This window comes from Festucalex cinctus, chromosome 10 (assembly GCF_051991245.1).
Source record: "Festucalex cinctus isolate MCC-2025b chromosome 10, RoL_Fcin_1.0, whole genome shotgun sequence".
NCBI lineage: Eukaryota > Metazoa > Chordata > Actinopteri > Syngnathiformes > Syngnathidae > Festucalex > Festucalex cinctus.
The window spans coordinates 18,516,734-18,534,595 of NC_135420.1; the positions used below are offsets into that span (position 1 = coordinate 18,516,734).

Genomic DNA, 17,862 nt, shown 5'->3' on the forward strand with positions numbered 1-17,862 from the left:
TGACATGCATGTTTTGTTTATGTACATCCTAAACTCAAGTCAGTTGCGGTGATTTGTTTCCTCTCCTGTCAGTCGGCCTGCTCGGCATACACACATACACACTAGGTGTGGGAGGCTTTTGAAAACCATTAACGGTTGGGTTCGACTACTTTAGTTTTGTTTGCATGTGGCCCATGTAGTGTAAATGGCAACCATGCACATTGGCTAACACCTATATTGTTGCATGCTCTTTTTTACTATTTCATTGTTCGCAAAATTTTATTCACAATATGTTGTATGTGCCACAGCGCCACCGCTAGTCTAAACATGACATTCTCATAGCAAGACCAGCGAACAGAGTCTGTATATCTGTAACGCAATCTCTCTGGTGAAGAGAACCTCCAATGTCGAGTAAAGCTCTCTTAAATCCATATACGTTCATGTAAACAGTATATGTGCATCATATAACACTTATTGAATAACGAGCTTTTATTTATGAGTAAATGTTAGTTCAATTGGAAAAAAACCTTTTTTGAGCAAATACATATTTTTACATTTTTAAAATATCATGGTTAACCAACGAACAAAAATCCATCCATCCATCCATTTTCTTGACCGCTTATTCCTCACAAGGGTCGCGGGGGGTGCTGGAGCCTATCTCAGCTGGCTCTGGGCAGTAGGCGGGGGACACCCTGGACTGGTTGCCAGCCAATCGCAGGGCACACAGAGACCAACAACCATCCACACTCACAAGCACACCTAGGGACAATTCGGAGTGCCCAATTAACCTGCATGCATGTCTTTGGAATGTGGGAGGAGACCCGCAGGCACGGGGAGAACATGCAAACTCCACCCAGGAAGGCCGGAGCCTGGACTCGAACCGGAGTCCTCAGAACTGGGAGGCGGACGTGCCAACCATTCGACCACCGTGCCGCCACAAACAAAAATAGTTAAAAATAAATAAATAAATAAAAGGAAAAAATATTAATACTGTACTTAAATAATCTTGTCTCAGTTAAGTCACAAAAAGCACTTATTCAATATGAAAAGTAGGCTTGTTTAATTGAACAAAAAGCTGATATAGCTGCAGGGAGCCATGACTTACTGTTGAATGAATAGTTGGCTACATAGGATGACCTTAGCTCATATTTTGTATGAAATTCACAAAAACATTTAATGACATATCAAGTTTAGTTTAATTATCAACATAAAATGTTGATAATTATGAAAATGAAGAAATAGAGGTTTTAGAGCGCTGAGCAGTGAGCGTCAAGTTGCATGGCGCATGCGCATAGACCCGCAGGAATCCAATCCAAACTTTTTTTTCCCCCCCAGAAAGGGACCAACGCCTTGCATTGTGGCACAATCACACCCGGCAACCAATCAATGGCACGGTTTTATTCTTCGCCTTCATTCTACTGCTATCGCCAAATAACGGACCCACACATAGCCGAACGGTCCGCTACGACATGTTACAAACCAACAGCTAAAAAGAACCACTCCTACTGCGACATAAACGTGTGGGAAAAGGACAAGAACTTGATTGTCTCACTTTCTCCCGGAGTTCTCGTTCGCTGTCCAGCTCCCTCTGCAGGATCTGCGCCCGGTCCTCGGCGTCGTCCGCCTGCTGCTGCAAACACTGGATCTTCCTCTTGACAGCATCCAAAGAGTTCAAACCTGCCATTGTCGACTAATTCTATGACTTCACTTTACACTACACGTGGACGGAAGGGGAAAGAGATGCCAAAAAAAATTGGCCAAAACCTGCCTGTTTGTATGGGTCTTGTTTTAAAATGTGACTTCTTAACGAGGAAAAGCACTTGACTCGAATTTTGAATGAAGAGGGGGAAAAGTCCGTCCCAAGTCTCGACAACGGAGACGTTCAAGTTCAACAAAAATGAGTGATATAACCAGGAAGTAGGAATGCTCAAGTGGTCCTCTGAATGTTTCTTTCGGTGCTGAGGTATGAATGGAAGCTGAACGGCGTGGAGAAGGAGGCAAAAGGTAAGTCGTCCTTGGGAATGTAGCAGTTTTTTGGTCCGGACTCTTGGAGGGATAAAAGAAAGCTGAGTGGAGGAGAGAGTCACACTGTGGAGGCCGGAGGAGGATGGACGCGATTGGATGGGGATGTCACAGGAGGCGGGGCCTAAGGCTTGCGCATGTGTAAAAGTTGATTCCTGTGACTGATGTGATCACTTCTTTGGGACTTGTAAAGAAAATGCACGAATGTGAAGTATGAATTACAGTAGTACAATCTGCAAGGTCTGCTAGATTTAAGTCATTCGTCCCAACAATGTATTCATATCTATTGACTGGACTGCTTCCTGTATCTGTATGTGGACGTTAGCAATGGACTGTTTCGTTAACCAATCAAGATTTCATAATTCCCCCCACAGAGTCAGAGCCATGTCAACATTTTTCAGTCCTTTGATTGGTTGATCAGAGTTCAAGCAAAACACATCTGCAGCCTCATTAATAATACAGCGAGGCATTTTATAGTATTTTTGTCATGTTTTTGGGACATTAGAAAATATACACTGTTCAGTTGCATGCTGTTGCAATTTTATATAGGATTGAAGGTTTCAACTTCAAGTTTGAAATTTACAGTGGAGCAGCATCAGCTGTGCCTCCATCCTTGTTGGAAAAAAAAACAACATAATTGAAGAGTATTACGAATGAGGGCGACTACTTGGTGTTCCCTTCATGACTTTGTAACTATATTTAGAGACTTTTTTCCAACCCTTCGAGCATACAACTATCAACAAATCTAGAATATTTTTTGTGGTTTTACAGAGACTTCGGGAGAATCTGATAATTCCTCTCAGAGCAACAGATGTGATGTCCAAATTGCAAATGAATTGCACTAGTGATAAGCCATCACTGGCGAATTTAACCATTTAACTATGCTACATTGCCCAACAGACTTAAACTCCAAGTGGAAGATTATTGTGAGACAATTTATTATTATTATTATAATAATAATAATAATAATAATAATTATTATTATTATTATTATTATTATTATTATTATTTGATCAAAATGCTAAAACGAAAGGGGGTCTCAACTGAACTTTTTACAGCAGAGCAATAAATAAATAAAAAATGTGCTGTAACAGAGGTGTAAATCAGCTGACACATAAAACAATACAGTACATCTAATAATAGATTAATGAATGGATAAATATATAAATAAATATTATTTTCCCATTAAAGTATACAAGATGGTTCCCTTCATGCTGGCATTTGTCATATAAAGAGATCCATGTTGTGTGTAGCTGTTAGTCAATAAGATTAGGGATAGACCGATTATCGGCCGGGCCAATTATCTGAAGGCCGATGACTCTGGTATCTCACTGAGCGGTGAATAACTTAAGAGTAAGAGTTTTTACTTGTCGTAAACACATTTGGAACATATTCAGACAATTTTTCACTGCAAAGATCTTTTGCAACGTTTCACGAACCCTAAAAAACAAAACAAAAAAACAAAATGAGCTACATTTACATGCATTTGTCACTCAGTGAGATGCAGGGAACTTTTCATTTATGGTTCTATTTCAATTTCCACTTTCTAAAAAATAGGAACTCCCTACACCTTTTAATCTTAAAAAAAATAAAATAAATTAAAAAAAAATCAAGAAATTATGTTGAAATTTTAGAAAACTTTATTTACAATAGAAATCTTTAGGGATCTATTTACTTGTTTTTTTAATTATATTTATTTTTTTAATTTAGCTTAACACATGCTAATGACCCTGGAAGCTCACTGCAATTTTTGTTATAATTTTTTAAACAAATCTGTCAATATAGTTTATAAGAAAATGTTTTTTTTCCCCCTCTATTTTACTGCAAATTAATATCGGCTTGAAATATCGGTTATCGGCCTCCTTGACTACCAATAATTTGTATCATATCAGCCTTGAAAAAAAAAAAAAACAAAAAAAAAAAAATAACATATTGGTCTATCACGACCTGTCCTGGCTGCTCAGTTGTACAACTTTAATGACAACCTGCATGCTTCAAGCATGCTTGTTCACTGTCAAGCATAAGCAGAACCGTCGTCCTCGCCAGCTCCTTCGTCTGATTTGCAAAGGAAATGCTGGAAGCGTAGATTTCATTGGAGACAGGAGTGCTGGCTTTTCTGTTTGCCTTAGCTGCATTCTTGAAATTCCAGAGCAGACCCCCCCCCCCCCCCCCCCCACCTCTTCTCGCATCACCGTGCCCTGAAGAAGTAATTGTTTTCGTTGCTGCTATCATTAGCTGAACTGTGTCTATGTGGTGCCACCGTGTCTTTCCTTTCTCGAGCTTTTGTGCTACTGATACTGAGATCAGAAGCTTCTGTGGAATGCATGGCTGCTTGACTTGCTAGTCAGCTGTAATGACCCACATTTGAATGATATCCACACTCACTGGAGACAACATTAGGTATGCCTGTGCAATTGAATTATGCCTTCACAAAGATACTAGTGTACACTAGTACCAACACTGAACAACACTTTGGGCAAAAAGGTGGACTATACTGTTTATTAGTCACCAGTCAACCACACTAACGTTAACTTGAAATGGGCTCAGTAGAGAAACGACCTCCTCCAAAGCAAGTCAGCACCAAATTCAACACCTTCTAAATGTATGTACACATCTCGTGAGCTTGCCTTGTCACTCTCAGAGACACATTTAAAGAGGAAGAGGAAGTCAATGCAGAAAAAAATTCTTGACAATAATATGTTCTATGCAGCCTCACTACTCTAAATACAGTTTTCTGTTTAATATTGTGTTATTGGAATATGAGTTAAGCAGCAAAATCCAGCGGTTTTGATCAATATCAGTAGGCGGCCATTTTGCCACTTGCTGTCGAGTGAAAATGACATCACAGTTGCTCAGGGCTCAATTAACAACCAATCACAGATCAGCTTCAGAAAACAGCTGAGCTGTGATTGGTTTTTGCCTGTGATGTCATCTTCAGTCGACAGCAAATGGCAAAATGGCTGCCTCCTGTGCTTTGGGTGGAGGAGTGGAAACGTGCCTTCGGTGCCGGTTGGCCTGGGTTCGCTTCCCCGCCTGGGAGACCATGTCTGTTTCTGAGTGAGTGAGTGAGTGAAAAAAAAGAAAAGAAAAATGGCTGCCTCCTGAGATGGATAAAAACAGCTGAATTTTGCGGCATAACTCATATTCCACAAATGTAATATTAATCAGAATGCCATGTTTAGACTGGTGAGGTCACATATAACATATTGTCAAGAAATGTTTAAGGTTGAGTTCCTCTTTAATTAACGGTATGTTTATTATTGTGATGTACAACTGCACAGCATTATACTGAGAACTGCTCTTATGCCAGTATGACGAATAGCAAAGTAAAACCGCAATAATAAAACACCAATCAAAATGGAACATTTCCATCTTTTTAAAGCCAGATTTCTTATATTTAGCTCATTAGTGTGGGCCTCTGCGTGCTTAATAGGGTATGACATGACTGCTGCCTCTAATAAGTGACCAAAAGATTTAGTGACAGGACATTTGAAACAGTACACACGGCTTTTGATCGCACTTGAAACACAACTGGAACTAAGAGCTCTTCGAACTCTTCTTTGAGTTTATTTAAACAGAGCAGGAGCTTAATCCGGCGTGACTTACTGACACACTTCCCTTTCCTTTGTGTGTCCCGCTACACTGCATTTCCCCGGGATATCCTCCAACAGCGTCTACTATGCTTCTTTCTCCACAGTGTTTACTCAGTTGTCTTACATGAATGAGCACCTACTGGTGATATGAGTCTGTGAAGGGCCATTTTATGTGTTTAATGGTTCTCTTATAAAGACTTGCTTGTTTGGATTTATCACCTCTGTCGTTTGCTTTGTAACGTTGCCAATATGCTGAAATTGGTGATGTGAATTACTCCATAGTGCATTCTGTTACGGAGGTTGTCTTCGCCAGGTACTAACATCAAACTGAAAAATAAAAAATCATGAACGAATAAAATCTGATTAAATATTACAAGCATTTTTTTTTTGTGTGCAAGAATAACTAAATGCATTTTATTTTGAAAATCAAGTGCATGTGCCTCTATCACAATGCTCATGTCTATCAAATGTGACACAAAATAGCAAACAAGTAAAAACCCAAATGTGGTTGGACAAACAAAAAAAAGAGGAACTGAGTAAATCATGAGACAGCATCGAGCTTAAATTTAATCCAAACAATATTTTCGAGACAATATTGATATTGCTGTTTGCGGTGCTGGTTTATTGCTAGTTGATTTGCACTTACCAAACCAGCGTTGCGTAATATGTAGTGACAGGCTCACAAATGGGTCATGAAGCCATTAAAACCTGCATGGGAACATGGAGCCCAAGCACCTGACATTAAAAGAAAAGCCTTTGGAGTGTTGTGAAAGAGAAAAGATTACAACCAGATACGGGAACAGATCATTGAGGAAAAACAAGTACAGGGCTCCAACGAAATCACAACTAGAACCAGCGTAATGGTGAGTTAATCATTTGTTTTGATTTGTTTCTATATCAAAATACGTCTTTATATGAGACATTGTTTTTTGTTGGGAGTGAAAGAACATAATGAAGAATGTAGAAAACTGAAATGGGAACTCCTGATGTGGTTTGTGTGCATGTGTGTCTTGGTAGAAGTGAGCGCTCATCTTTCAGGAGTGGCTGTACAGGAATGCGCAGTGAATGAAGCGTTCACATTGGATCAAAGTGAAGCCACAGCTGGCTCTCACTTCCAGTGTCCAGCTGCGGAATGGCAGTGCTCAATTGGGCTTTGCCGTGAGCCGGGTGCGGATTCAGCAAGTTATTAACATGAAGGGAAAGTGAGTCAAGTTGAGTGATGTGAAAGTTATTTGACCCCTTCTTTGTAAGAGTGTGTGCGTGCTCACTCACGTCTGCAGCTTTCTTCTCAGACAGTTCCAGTTTTTCCTGAGCATCCTTCAGGCCCTCGGAGAACTTGTCCAGTTCATCCTCTGTCTGCTTCATCTTCTTCTGGAGGTCAAGCAGCTCTTCTTCAAGCTAGATGAAAATAGATGAAAATGTAATATTTAATAGGATTCTCTATGCTCTCAATGACTCAATTTACCTCCATCCATTTTCAACGGCGCTTCTCCTCGTTAGCGTCTAAGGTAAGCCTATTCCAGCTGACTTTGGACAAGAGGCGGGGTAGACCCAGGACTGGTCGCCGATATATATTTTTCTTTCATTATATTATATGGCTTTACTGCCTCATAGGAGTAAGTAGCGTTTGACATTGATTTTGACCTTGACTTATAAACAAAATTGGCATTATTTGAAATTGCATGTACACAATTGCGTGGGAATGCTGAAAGTTGAATGCTAATAGCTGAATCCTAATATTTGAATGCATGTGGAATGTTTGAGAATAAAGTGAAAGATAAATGATGTGAAAATTACTAATTATTCACTGTAGTTGAATGATAAATGGAAATAAGAACACTTCAACTCCAAGCAGTCTACGATGGGATTCAAACCCTCGGCTCCTGCTTACTGGTCCATGCTCCACTACACTAGCCACTGATCCACAATGGACTTGCTGTTGTCATTGAAGTGTTGTGAATTTTTTTTAAAGGATGTTTTGCTGAACCAGTGAATGTCAGTGAAAATTAAATTAAATGCATTAAATATAAAATGTGTTTAAAAAAAAGGATAATGAAAGATAAATTGAGTGACAATTACAAATTATCAAGTGAATGATAAATGGAAGAAAAGTTTAACTGCAATCAGTCTTAGTTGGGATTTGAACCCTTACACCAAACTCACCAGTCCTTTGAATTAACCAGTGTTAGATTGCTGCCTTGTACAGACAGAGGTCAGATTCAAACCAATGACCTCCTGGTTACTGGACAATACCAATTCCATATGTATGGAAGTGGAAAGTACTTAGAAAAGGTTCGATGTCTGTCCCATTGAAAATGAATGGTGAAAAGTTGCTATTTAAGATTAAATTATGGGAAAACTGTTCGTTTTTAAGGAATGAGATGATATATATACCCAGAATGGCGTGATTTTTGAAGCAAGTTGAAATTTGAATGGTGTAAATCGGATGTATTATGTGCAAGTTTTCGAAGAACATATGCATTCAGCATTCCCACGATAAAGTAAGAAATAAAGGTGCATACAACAACTAGAAATTTGGTGAACATTGAAATAGTTTGCTGGTGACTCTCTACCCCTTTCAATGCCCACACTATGATAAGTGTTCCCCCTTATAGTACATAATCATTGTCCCCACTTCAGTGTCCAAAATTAGTGCCGTTATCGACCAGCAGACAACCATTACAGTCAGCAGTGTGGCAAATATGTCACTGTCGCCTTTTAACAGTCGCATGTTTACGAGGTGTGTTCAGTGTTGGATCCACGTGTCAAACTGGCTCTATAGGATGATCTGTTGTTGCCCTCATCTGTCTTGTGTTCCTATTGGATATTTTATATCAAGAGTAAATACAATTGAAAAAAAAACTTCCATCTTTGTTTTATTTGGCTGCAGTAAGTACTCGCCATTCGCAGTTAGACCGATGCCAAGACATGCAATAGAGAAGAGTAAATGAACACTGGGGAATGTAAATACACGAGAAAAGTGCTTCCAGAAGGTCTCCTCTGAGCTGTGTGTGCTTTTGTCAATATTGAGATATGAATATTTGGAATATAAAGATTTGTTGCAAAGTAGTCCACCCCATTTGTAGGTCATCACTGTATGATTTAAACTAGATGTAACATTCTCTTTTGCATTAACAACAGCAATTTGGGATGAGTTTTTATGATATTTCAGCGATCATTATAGTGTCATTTCCTTAGTATTTGTCTGTTTGACTTCCTATTCCGGATGGCTCTCTGATAGAGGCCTATGAACGCTGCCTATCAACAAGTGGCAGGGAAACAGCCTGTTTAGGTTGTCGCAATATGTGCGATAAGGAAATGTTTTGACGAAAAAAATTGTTCCCTTACTTATTTTTAACACATTTTTTATTTGAATTAATATTGAATGCAGTCTTAATGTGTTCAATGTGTCCCCTTCACAAACCCACCTGTTTACATTTGTCCTCAGCCGCCTTCTTGTCCGTCTCGGCCTGTTCCGCCCTGTCGATGGCATTCTCCTTGTCCAGTTTCAGCATCTGCATCTTCTTCTTGATGGCCTCCATGGCAGCTGCTTGCTGGGATCCGGCTAGGTGAGATGATGAACTGTTTCTTCCAAAGTCCTCGCGTGGCTCAGTCGAGTTTTTCTCAGCGCTTTGAAGGAGGTTGGAGCAAGAGTGGTGGAGATGTTAGGCTGTATATGGGGAGTGATGTCAAGTGCAAGAGAACCTGCCCACAGGTCCTCCAACCCCCCTCCTCTCATCCATCTCCATCCCCTCCTCTCCACTCACCACTTTGCACGCACCCCATCCCGTCTCCACGACTATCACTTACCCACACTTCACACTATCAATGCACTCACCCAAGGAGTGGTCTGCTCAGCTCCCTCGGTCTTCATCCGTGCATGATGTCCTTATTTGGGGTGGTATGCTTTCATGAAAAAAACAAACAAAAAAACGCTGTGCAGGAAAGAGAGCAAGGCACTTTTAACCAACCAACAAGAGCATATAAACAGGAGGAAGAGAGCGTGAGGAGGCGGGAGAACTTATTGTACACGTTGTGGCCTGGTATCATAAATTAGGCAGAGCCCTTGGCTGAGACTTTTACACAGAACTGGAGAATTCCAAAGCACAAAAAAATGTGTATGATATTTTATCAGTACACACTTCCTGTCATACTACACGTGCGTGTCACATTCCTTCCAGTTCCACCCTGGAAATATCACTTGGATGTTACTTGCCGCAAAAGGAATCTTAACATTGACCAAGCGCCACTTGGGTCAAAATTACACTGTAAAATATCAGCGTGCATTTTATGAGGAGAAAAGCTGTTAAACGCAGACCCCAGAAAGTCAGCCGACAGCCTGTTGCAAGTGGCTGATGCATGGAGCAGCTGTAAGCAATGCTGATGTAGAGGAACGACCACAACTATGGTGTCGCTCGGCATGTGGAGCAGAGGAGATGAAGCAGACTGAGGGGAAGGGAAAATTGCTGCAGCTGCAAAGCCTTTAAAGAGCGAGTGAGGGGATTGTGGTTGGCAAGAGTCAGCCATCGATTTAATGCAATGTTTTCTTGTCAAACTCAGGTTACATACAGTATGAGTGAAACCGAAAATACTGATTATGTTTTGAAGAGCCGGGCGTGTCATGAAACAAATATTGGACAATTCTATTGATCTAAAAATTTTACATTTTAAAAAAAATAATCCATGTAGAAAACAAACTGGTTAATATAATACGGTAACTGGAATCCTTCCGTGTATCGCCTCTAAAATTTAGTCATTCAAATATGTGGCAACAATTTTCTATAATTGAACATATTTTACGTCAATGATTTGAATTATATATATATATATATATATATATATATATATATATATATATATATATATATATATATATATATATTTAAAGCTATCACACTGACATAACAGCGTAAGGCTAAAATGATTAAAAATAAATAATATAAAAGAAAATGATAGAACACAAGTAATGAAAATACATTAAAATGATAGACAGGTTTAAGATAAAATAATGTTATGGTGTTAAAAAGAGAATTTGAACATGCTAAAAGGTTAAAAAGATTTAAAAAAAAAAAAAAAAAAAAAGAACACTGAATGAATGAATGCTAAAATGTGAAATAGATCAAAAGGATAGAAAGAATGATGAAGATAAATATGCAAAGTTTATTGTGACAATGAATAAAAACGCTAAAAAGATACACTGACAAAAAAAATGCTAACATTTAAAAAAATGAAAGAAAAAAAATATAGAATGTAAAATAAAGCAATGCAAAAAAAGAACAAAAACAAAATGTATCACAAAATGCGAAAAGGAGCTAATGTAAAACGCTGAAAACATAATGTGCTAATATGCTAAAAATATACAGCTTACAATGTGAAAAAAAAACTGAAAAAAAATGTAAAGGAAAAATATAGAATGTACAATGATAAAACAAAAAAAATAAAAAAGAAAAGGCAAAATTCTAGAAATTATGCAAAGGAAATCTTGAACGTGAAACCACTAGAGCAGTGACTCTATTACAAGTGCCACTATAGTGGTACACAAGCTCACTCTAGTAGTATACAAAAAGAATCACTGAATTCAATTTTCAAACTGCATAATGGTAAAGTGGCTTTATTTTATTTTCTAAAATTTTAATTAATTAATTTTAAATTGTAAATACATTTTGGTTATTTTTGTTTTTTTGTATTCAGTCATTTAGAAATGTTAATTTTAAAAATAATTAGGTACAATTTTTATTTCACTACTTTTAAAATCATTTAAGTACTGTTTTCTTTTTTAATTTTTCTATCTCCAGACTGCTGCATTTTAAAATAAAGTTGTTTTTTTAAAATAATAAAGCCATGCAGAGTGTTGAAACATTTTAGAACACACACACACAAAAAAAGATTACATTGAAAGATAGAAGGCAAAACCACAGCAGGATAAGATGTATGTGAAATGCTAAATACTAAAATGATCGACAGAGCACAAAATAGGTAAAATAGTAAGGCAGAACGACAGATGTATAGACTGCTAGACAGATTTATTCCCAGAAGAAAAATAAGGTGATCCCATCATGCAGAGTGTACAGGAAATGGTCTTTCCACCGCATTTCATTTCAAGTCTGAGGACATCTCTCCACTTTCCATGCTCTATTCCAGACTGGAAAGAGTATTTGGTTGATGAGTGTTTAAAAAAAAAAAAGCAGGACTTGACTTGTACAACTTCCTCTGTGGCTGGAACATGACGTGTCGATGTTCCACCAATCATATGCTAAGATTATGCTCAGTCAATCCAACTCTTATAACTGGATGTCATTAAAATTACGTTTTGGGGTGTACCTAATGTTGTGACTGGTCAATGTATACAATGTAGTGTCAGCTTCCACTGCCTGGAGGTAGAAACGTACCTCATGATTCACCTAGACAAGAACACCTGGATTGTGTCCATACACATACTCCATAACCTTTGATCTGTACAAGCAGCTTCCTGCAATGATGTAATGATGATACGGTTTACCACCAGCGCACTCGCCGGCTAGCTCTTAGACACACACCTTCTTGGACTACTAGACATTTGTCGATGTTTAGGTCATCACGAACCAATCCGAAGTGAGCACAAACTAAGCATATCATTGTTGCTGGTGAGCTGGAAAAACAACACGCACGGCACCTGCATATGATTCAAAGCCAGATGGTTCAGACTTGACTGTTTGCACCCTCTTGTCAACAAGCGGACTTGTGTATGTAAAGTGATCTGCGCAGAGGACACATTGTTCATGCAGCCAAAAGGACAACGCGTCCACCAGTTTTGTGTTTGACTCTGTGATGTCCTTCGAACATTAAAGAACGCTTTCATGACTCATAATTCAACTTAATCGAATGAGGGGACCATGAAATGGAATCCTACAGATTTGTTCCTGGAAGTCTATTGTCACAAATGATAAGATAACGCAATTTCTTTCCTTGATGGGGCCCCGCAAGGCTAATGATATTCGTTGAAATAACCGTGTGGACTATTTCTCGGGTCAAAAAGGTTCAGGCATGTTCCCAAGCTTTAGGCTACAAGGACAGGATTGCAAAATAAATAGAATTGTCAAAGTTGACAGGAAATTGCAAATTATTCACAAATTCATTTTAGAATATATTAAACTAGTTAAACTAAGTTAATTGGCTGGATACTAATCTAGTACTGGGGCTCTGTCACCCTAAGTTAGCCAAGTGGTAATTTAAGGGTACTACCATAGTGAGGATAAATCTTTAGTTGTACAGTACAAAAAAAAACAAAGCAAAAAAAATAAAAAATAAAAAAAACAACTTTTTTTTAAATAATAATAATAATAATAATGATAATAATAATAATTTATTTCCTATACTGTATGTAGACCTACTATGTACGTAAATACCCAACATTGACCAGCGTGTATATATATATATATATATATATATATATATATATATATATATATATATATATATATATATATATATATATATATATATATATATATATATATATATATCCCCATTCACGATGACAACTCTATGCTTCCTCTTCCTGTTGTAATTCCCAACCTTTAATTCCTCACAGCCTTTTCCTCTCTTCCTTACGTCCTTGTTCTCTGGACTCCATTCCAGAGCGTCTCGTGTTACCTTGTGCATGACCGCACGGTCACCTCTTGTCACGTGAGGGGGGGGGGGGGGGGGGGGGGTCAGTGTGTCTTGCACACTCATACTTTGTACATCTGGCCCTAGCTGGATTTCACAACAGTTCTGCGAGTGTAAAAAGGAAGTTGAGTGTGTGCGTGTGTGTGTTGGGAGGGACCGAGGCGGTCAGAGTAAAGCCCACAGCTCCAAAGTTAAGCGAGAGAGAGGAAAGTCCTCCCACAGGAAACTAGCACTCCACTCCATATGTCCTTTTAAGGTAAAGGGGAAAAAAAACTTAGCAAAATTAGTTTCTCTTCATGATCCAAACATATAGTCGCATTTCAAACTGTGTAGATAAGATAAGAAAATAATGTAAATTATGAAATCAAATCAAATGAAACATGATCAGTGCAATCATTTATTATGTGTGGTTAAAATTATTTTCATAAGACTTCCCTCAAGAAAATTTATGGCTGCCGGCTCATCTAGAGGCCGTTGGGTCATTATAACGCATGACTCATTAACAGGATTGTGGGAAATATACTTCAGACATTTCCTACATGCGGGGGAAAAAAACAAACTGAAAATGCAGTAAACAAGCACGACACGCTAGTGGGCAGTCCATCTGCCTCACAGTTATGAGGTTCTGGGTTTGAATCTCGCCTCTGGCTTGTTTTTACTTTGACTATTCCTTCCAGAAACGTGCTTGCGTAGCTGGGTAACTATCTTCACTTTCTTAATACTTTTGAATATACTGCGTGCATTTACAATGCATGTTAGGTGGCAATTAAAAAGGAAGGGGTTGCCCTTTTCTGTATTCCCATGAGAGCTTAGTGAACAATGTGTGTGCTTGTGTGCTCACAAACATTCCATTGTGTCACTACACTGCCCCCAATGAGAGGCCATAAGAGCGAGTTAACTTCCCTTTAAATCGCCCTCACCATCAGCAAATGTTTCAAGTGTGTACTCACTATCTGAGTGGAGCGCAGTCATTCACCTTCGTCTGGCCGTTGTGCTGCTCGCGGAGCGCATCCAAGTTCCATCCGGGCGAGCTTGCGCTGGAAACAGCTGCTGGCTCCTTGACGGGAGCTGAATCAGAAGCGGTGAGAGTGGAGCGTGACTGTAAAACTGCACAGCAATTAGCCTAGAAGCCTATAAAATGAGTTCAAATGCAAGTGTTGGGTGGTATTTTTATGCGGGGTTTAGAGCGTACATTTCTGCCATATATGGTGGATATAAAAAGTTTACACACCCCTGTTTGAAGGCTATTTCTTTGTGAGTTATTGAAAGTATTTTTATACTATTATTGTGACTTATAACCTGTTCAATTCAAATAAAAAAAAAAAATCAAGACGTGAGATAATGTGGTTGCACAAATGTGCACACCCTCAACTGAGGATGCAGCTGTATTGAGACTCAACTCAAACTCAACTCAAGCTCACATGCTCTTGTAGGCTTTTCATTACATTTTGCTCTTTCGAACTGAGGGTTTTACAGGTCTGAATATTAGTCGTAGTGAACAGTATTGTCATTGTACTTCATGTCATCTCTATTTTTGGACAAACTGGCACTTGAGCAAAGCCATGCCGCAGAGGTTATCTCACCGCCGCACTTAAATAGCTCACGCAGGAAGAATGTGTGACGTTATCCGCTCTGCTGATAGCTTGCCAGCACCCTGAACCCTCATCTTCTTAGTCACTCAACCAATCAAAAGCATCAGATGCATCGACTCGGCCCGAAATCTGCTTCCTAGACTAGAAGCGAGTTGAGGACCCGGTGAGCCTTCATTCACAACAAAAGTCTTGGTTAGCGCTGGCCACACTGGCTTCCTGCCCTGAGGCACCCTGGATGTCACCCCACCCAGCCTGACCCAAAATCCTCGACTTTCCACATTAGAATTAAGATGAGAAACTGAAATTCACAAAGTCTTTCGGCTCCTTCGAGTCCTAAACGGACATTATCTTAATTCCACCTCATCCAAGTTAGAATGTACTTTTATGTACAGTGTTTGGTAGGTTGACAATTTTTTTCTTAAGCACATAGCCTATAAAATGATCATGATTATTTTTTTTTTGAATAATTGTCAAAATAAATATGATAATTTTTTAATATTACTCGCACGAGGCCAAAACCTCCTATATAACAATTTGGTACATTTTAATTTATCTACTCCACCCCCCCGAAACTCTCCTCTGAGTACAAACAAATTGCTGCTATAATTTATGGACTATGCTTGTTTCAAAATATATCAAGTTAAAATGTTACTTTGGTTTGTGCAAAATGGTTAACTAGTGTTCATCATCTCAAATCATAATTCAATTCTCACACAAATGCAGTACAGGAAGAAAATTAGCATTCCACTTTTTAGTTGCGCCCTCTAGTGGTGACGATAATTAATAATTGAAAAAAAAAAATTGGTCTCCTGAAAAGTGATGATTTTGAAGGTACAAGGATTCAAGGCCCATACCATCAATATGCTACGTCAGTATACACGCACGCACGCACACTCATGTGAATGAATCATCATGAATGAGTCAAAACCGAAACTTCGTTCCTGTTTTGTAAACAGGCTCTCTCAAACTCTCTATTGCACGTTAAAGCAAGACAGCTGTCCTATGTTTCCTTCGCCTTCCTCCCATTCTCTTCAACATATGGCTGCATTCAGACACGAATGATTGGGGTTATTTGTCATAAGCACAAACTACAAAACTGTATATGCCTTCAACGATGCAGTGCATTCTTTTATTGTATATACTCTTATTTTGCTTTGCTCTGTTCTGCTTTTTCTATCCCTCTTTGTCAGTCACATCCATTTTCCCTCAGATTCCCTACAAAAGTTTCCTTTTGCAGCGGCTCAGTCAGTTGTCCACCAGTCATCAGTTAAACGTGCTAATAGCGCCCTCTGATGGACAAAAGAACATTACAACATTCATGTCATGATTTAGCAAAACCAAGCAAAGCATATTGATGCGATTGCAAGGATGATAGTCAATATATATATAAATCTTCACACAAGATCATGATATTGCTGAAGCATATCAGCAATAAATAATCAATCAGATGATGCTTCTACTCATGAGTGGGTATGTCTGCATGCAATCCAGGTATTAGCAACAGGAACTGCTGAATTTCTATAAACATCTATATCCTATCATCCATCCCTTCTCTGTACTGCTGAGATTAGTAGTACACGTACAAGTGCAAGTACAGTTCAAGCAAACCTCAGCATTTACATTTAAAAGCATTTCCACTCACGGCTGATAAACAGCATAACAGCTAAATGCAGCTTCACCGTGTTTACTTAGAAACACAATACGTTTAATTATACATGTGTTTAACAAATCTATGATCTTCAATTCTTAAATTGAACTACCAAAATACAGTAAATGAACTTTTCTTCTGCAATTTATTGGGATGCACCTTCATGTACAGGAGATCCACTGCTCTATGTTAATAGTATGTCCTTGTAATGAGTTACCTGTGTATAATTCAAATGCAATGTAGAGAGCCTTATTTGTTCATAATTGCTACTTATAATTCAACTAGACTTCATAGGGTGGCAAATTTCCAACAACAGGCGGACGCTGTGTCATGACTCCTTGAGTGTCAAGGCTGCTTTGGTTCATATCAAATGATGATTACGACGATTATGTTTTCACGGGAAGAAGATGTTCCTACGTCGGCTGATAGAATTTTATTGGGTAATGCTGGTGACCTTGTCCAAATGGTTGTTTTGGGGAGCTTTTAAGATCACGGTCTTGAATCTGCCAAGATGCTGTGCAGGCAGGCCATAGTTGTCTTTTAACATTTTAAGGCAAGAATAAAATGTCTTGCTTTTCCAACAGTGACCATGTGACTATGGGTGAGTACCAGTATCCAACTCATATATCCATAGACTCTCACACTGGTTTATTTTTAATCTATAAATGTATGATTGAGCTCCTCCCTTCTTAACTTTGTGTATATTTACAACAACAGCTTTATGGTTTGCGCTCTCAAAAACTTCTACAAATGACAGTTACTAGCGTCTGGGTGGACAGAGTTGGGAAAGACAGCTTTCAAATATGCTGCTCCCTTTTCATGGAATACCTTGAAAAAAGATTTGAACCTGCCTGAACGTATTACGCTTAGCGACCTCAAGGCTATTGTAAAGGAATGCAAAACAAGTGCAATTTATTGATAGTATGTTGAGGATTTTGTGAAGACATATATATTGTTGTTTGTCTTAAATTGTTGTAACGATTGTGTGTTTTTGTTGACCCTGTGGCCAGGTCACTCTTGGAAAAAGAGATTTTCAATCTCAATGAGTTTATTCCCTGGTTAAATGAAGGACGGAAGGAATGAAAGTACAGATGCCAGGTATGATTCTTGCAACTTGCCATCATGCTGCAGTTTCATATATTTCCCAGCAGGGGGAGGCATCACACTATTTGAAATTAAGCGAGTTTAAAATCTCATTTCATTGGAATTCTACTCCTGCGTGACTGATAAATACGGGTACTTTTTTTTCTTCTTTTTTGAAAACAGCATTCACTAAAAACAAATGATATAGCCTATATATATATATAAAAAAAAAAAAGTATGTATGCAAGCGCTAACTCAATCATTATAGCTAACCTCTTGTTCTGAGGTTATTGGTGTT

The 17,862-nt window shown here is 38.6% G+C and overlaps 1 protein-coding gene across 4 annotated transcripts in view; it reads right to left on the minus strand.

The window, feature by feature from the left end:
* Positions 1-17,862, minus strand: part of tpm4a (tropomyosin 4a) — a 53,266-nt gene that overhangs the window by 11,474 nt on the left and 23,930 nt on the right. Inside the window, exons 2-5 of one of the 4 annotated variants that reach the window (XM_077535133.1) lie at positions 14,192-14,309; positions 9,433-9,529; positions 9,023-9,224; positions 6,867-6,992 (exon numbers count right to left, since the gene is read on the minus strand). In XM_077535133.1, coding sequence (XP_077391259.1) covers positions 6,867-6,992; positions 9,023-9,136 — 240 coding nt within the window. In that variant the 5' untranslated portion in view covers positions 9,137-9,224; positions 9,433-9,529; positions 14,192-14,309. Of the gene's footprint in view, positions 1-1,531; positions 2,078-6,866; positions 6,993-9,022; positions 9,225-9,432; positions 9,961-14,191; positions 14,310-17,862 lie in introns of those variants that run through there. The other 3 variants (XM_077535132.1, XM_077535134.1, XM_077535135.1) reach the window with 3 other exon arrangements.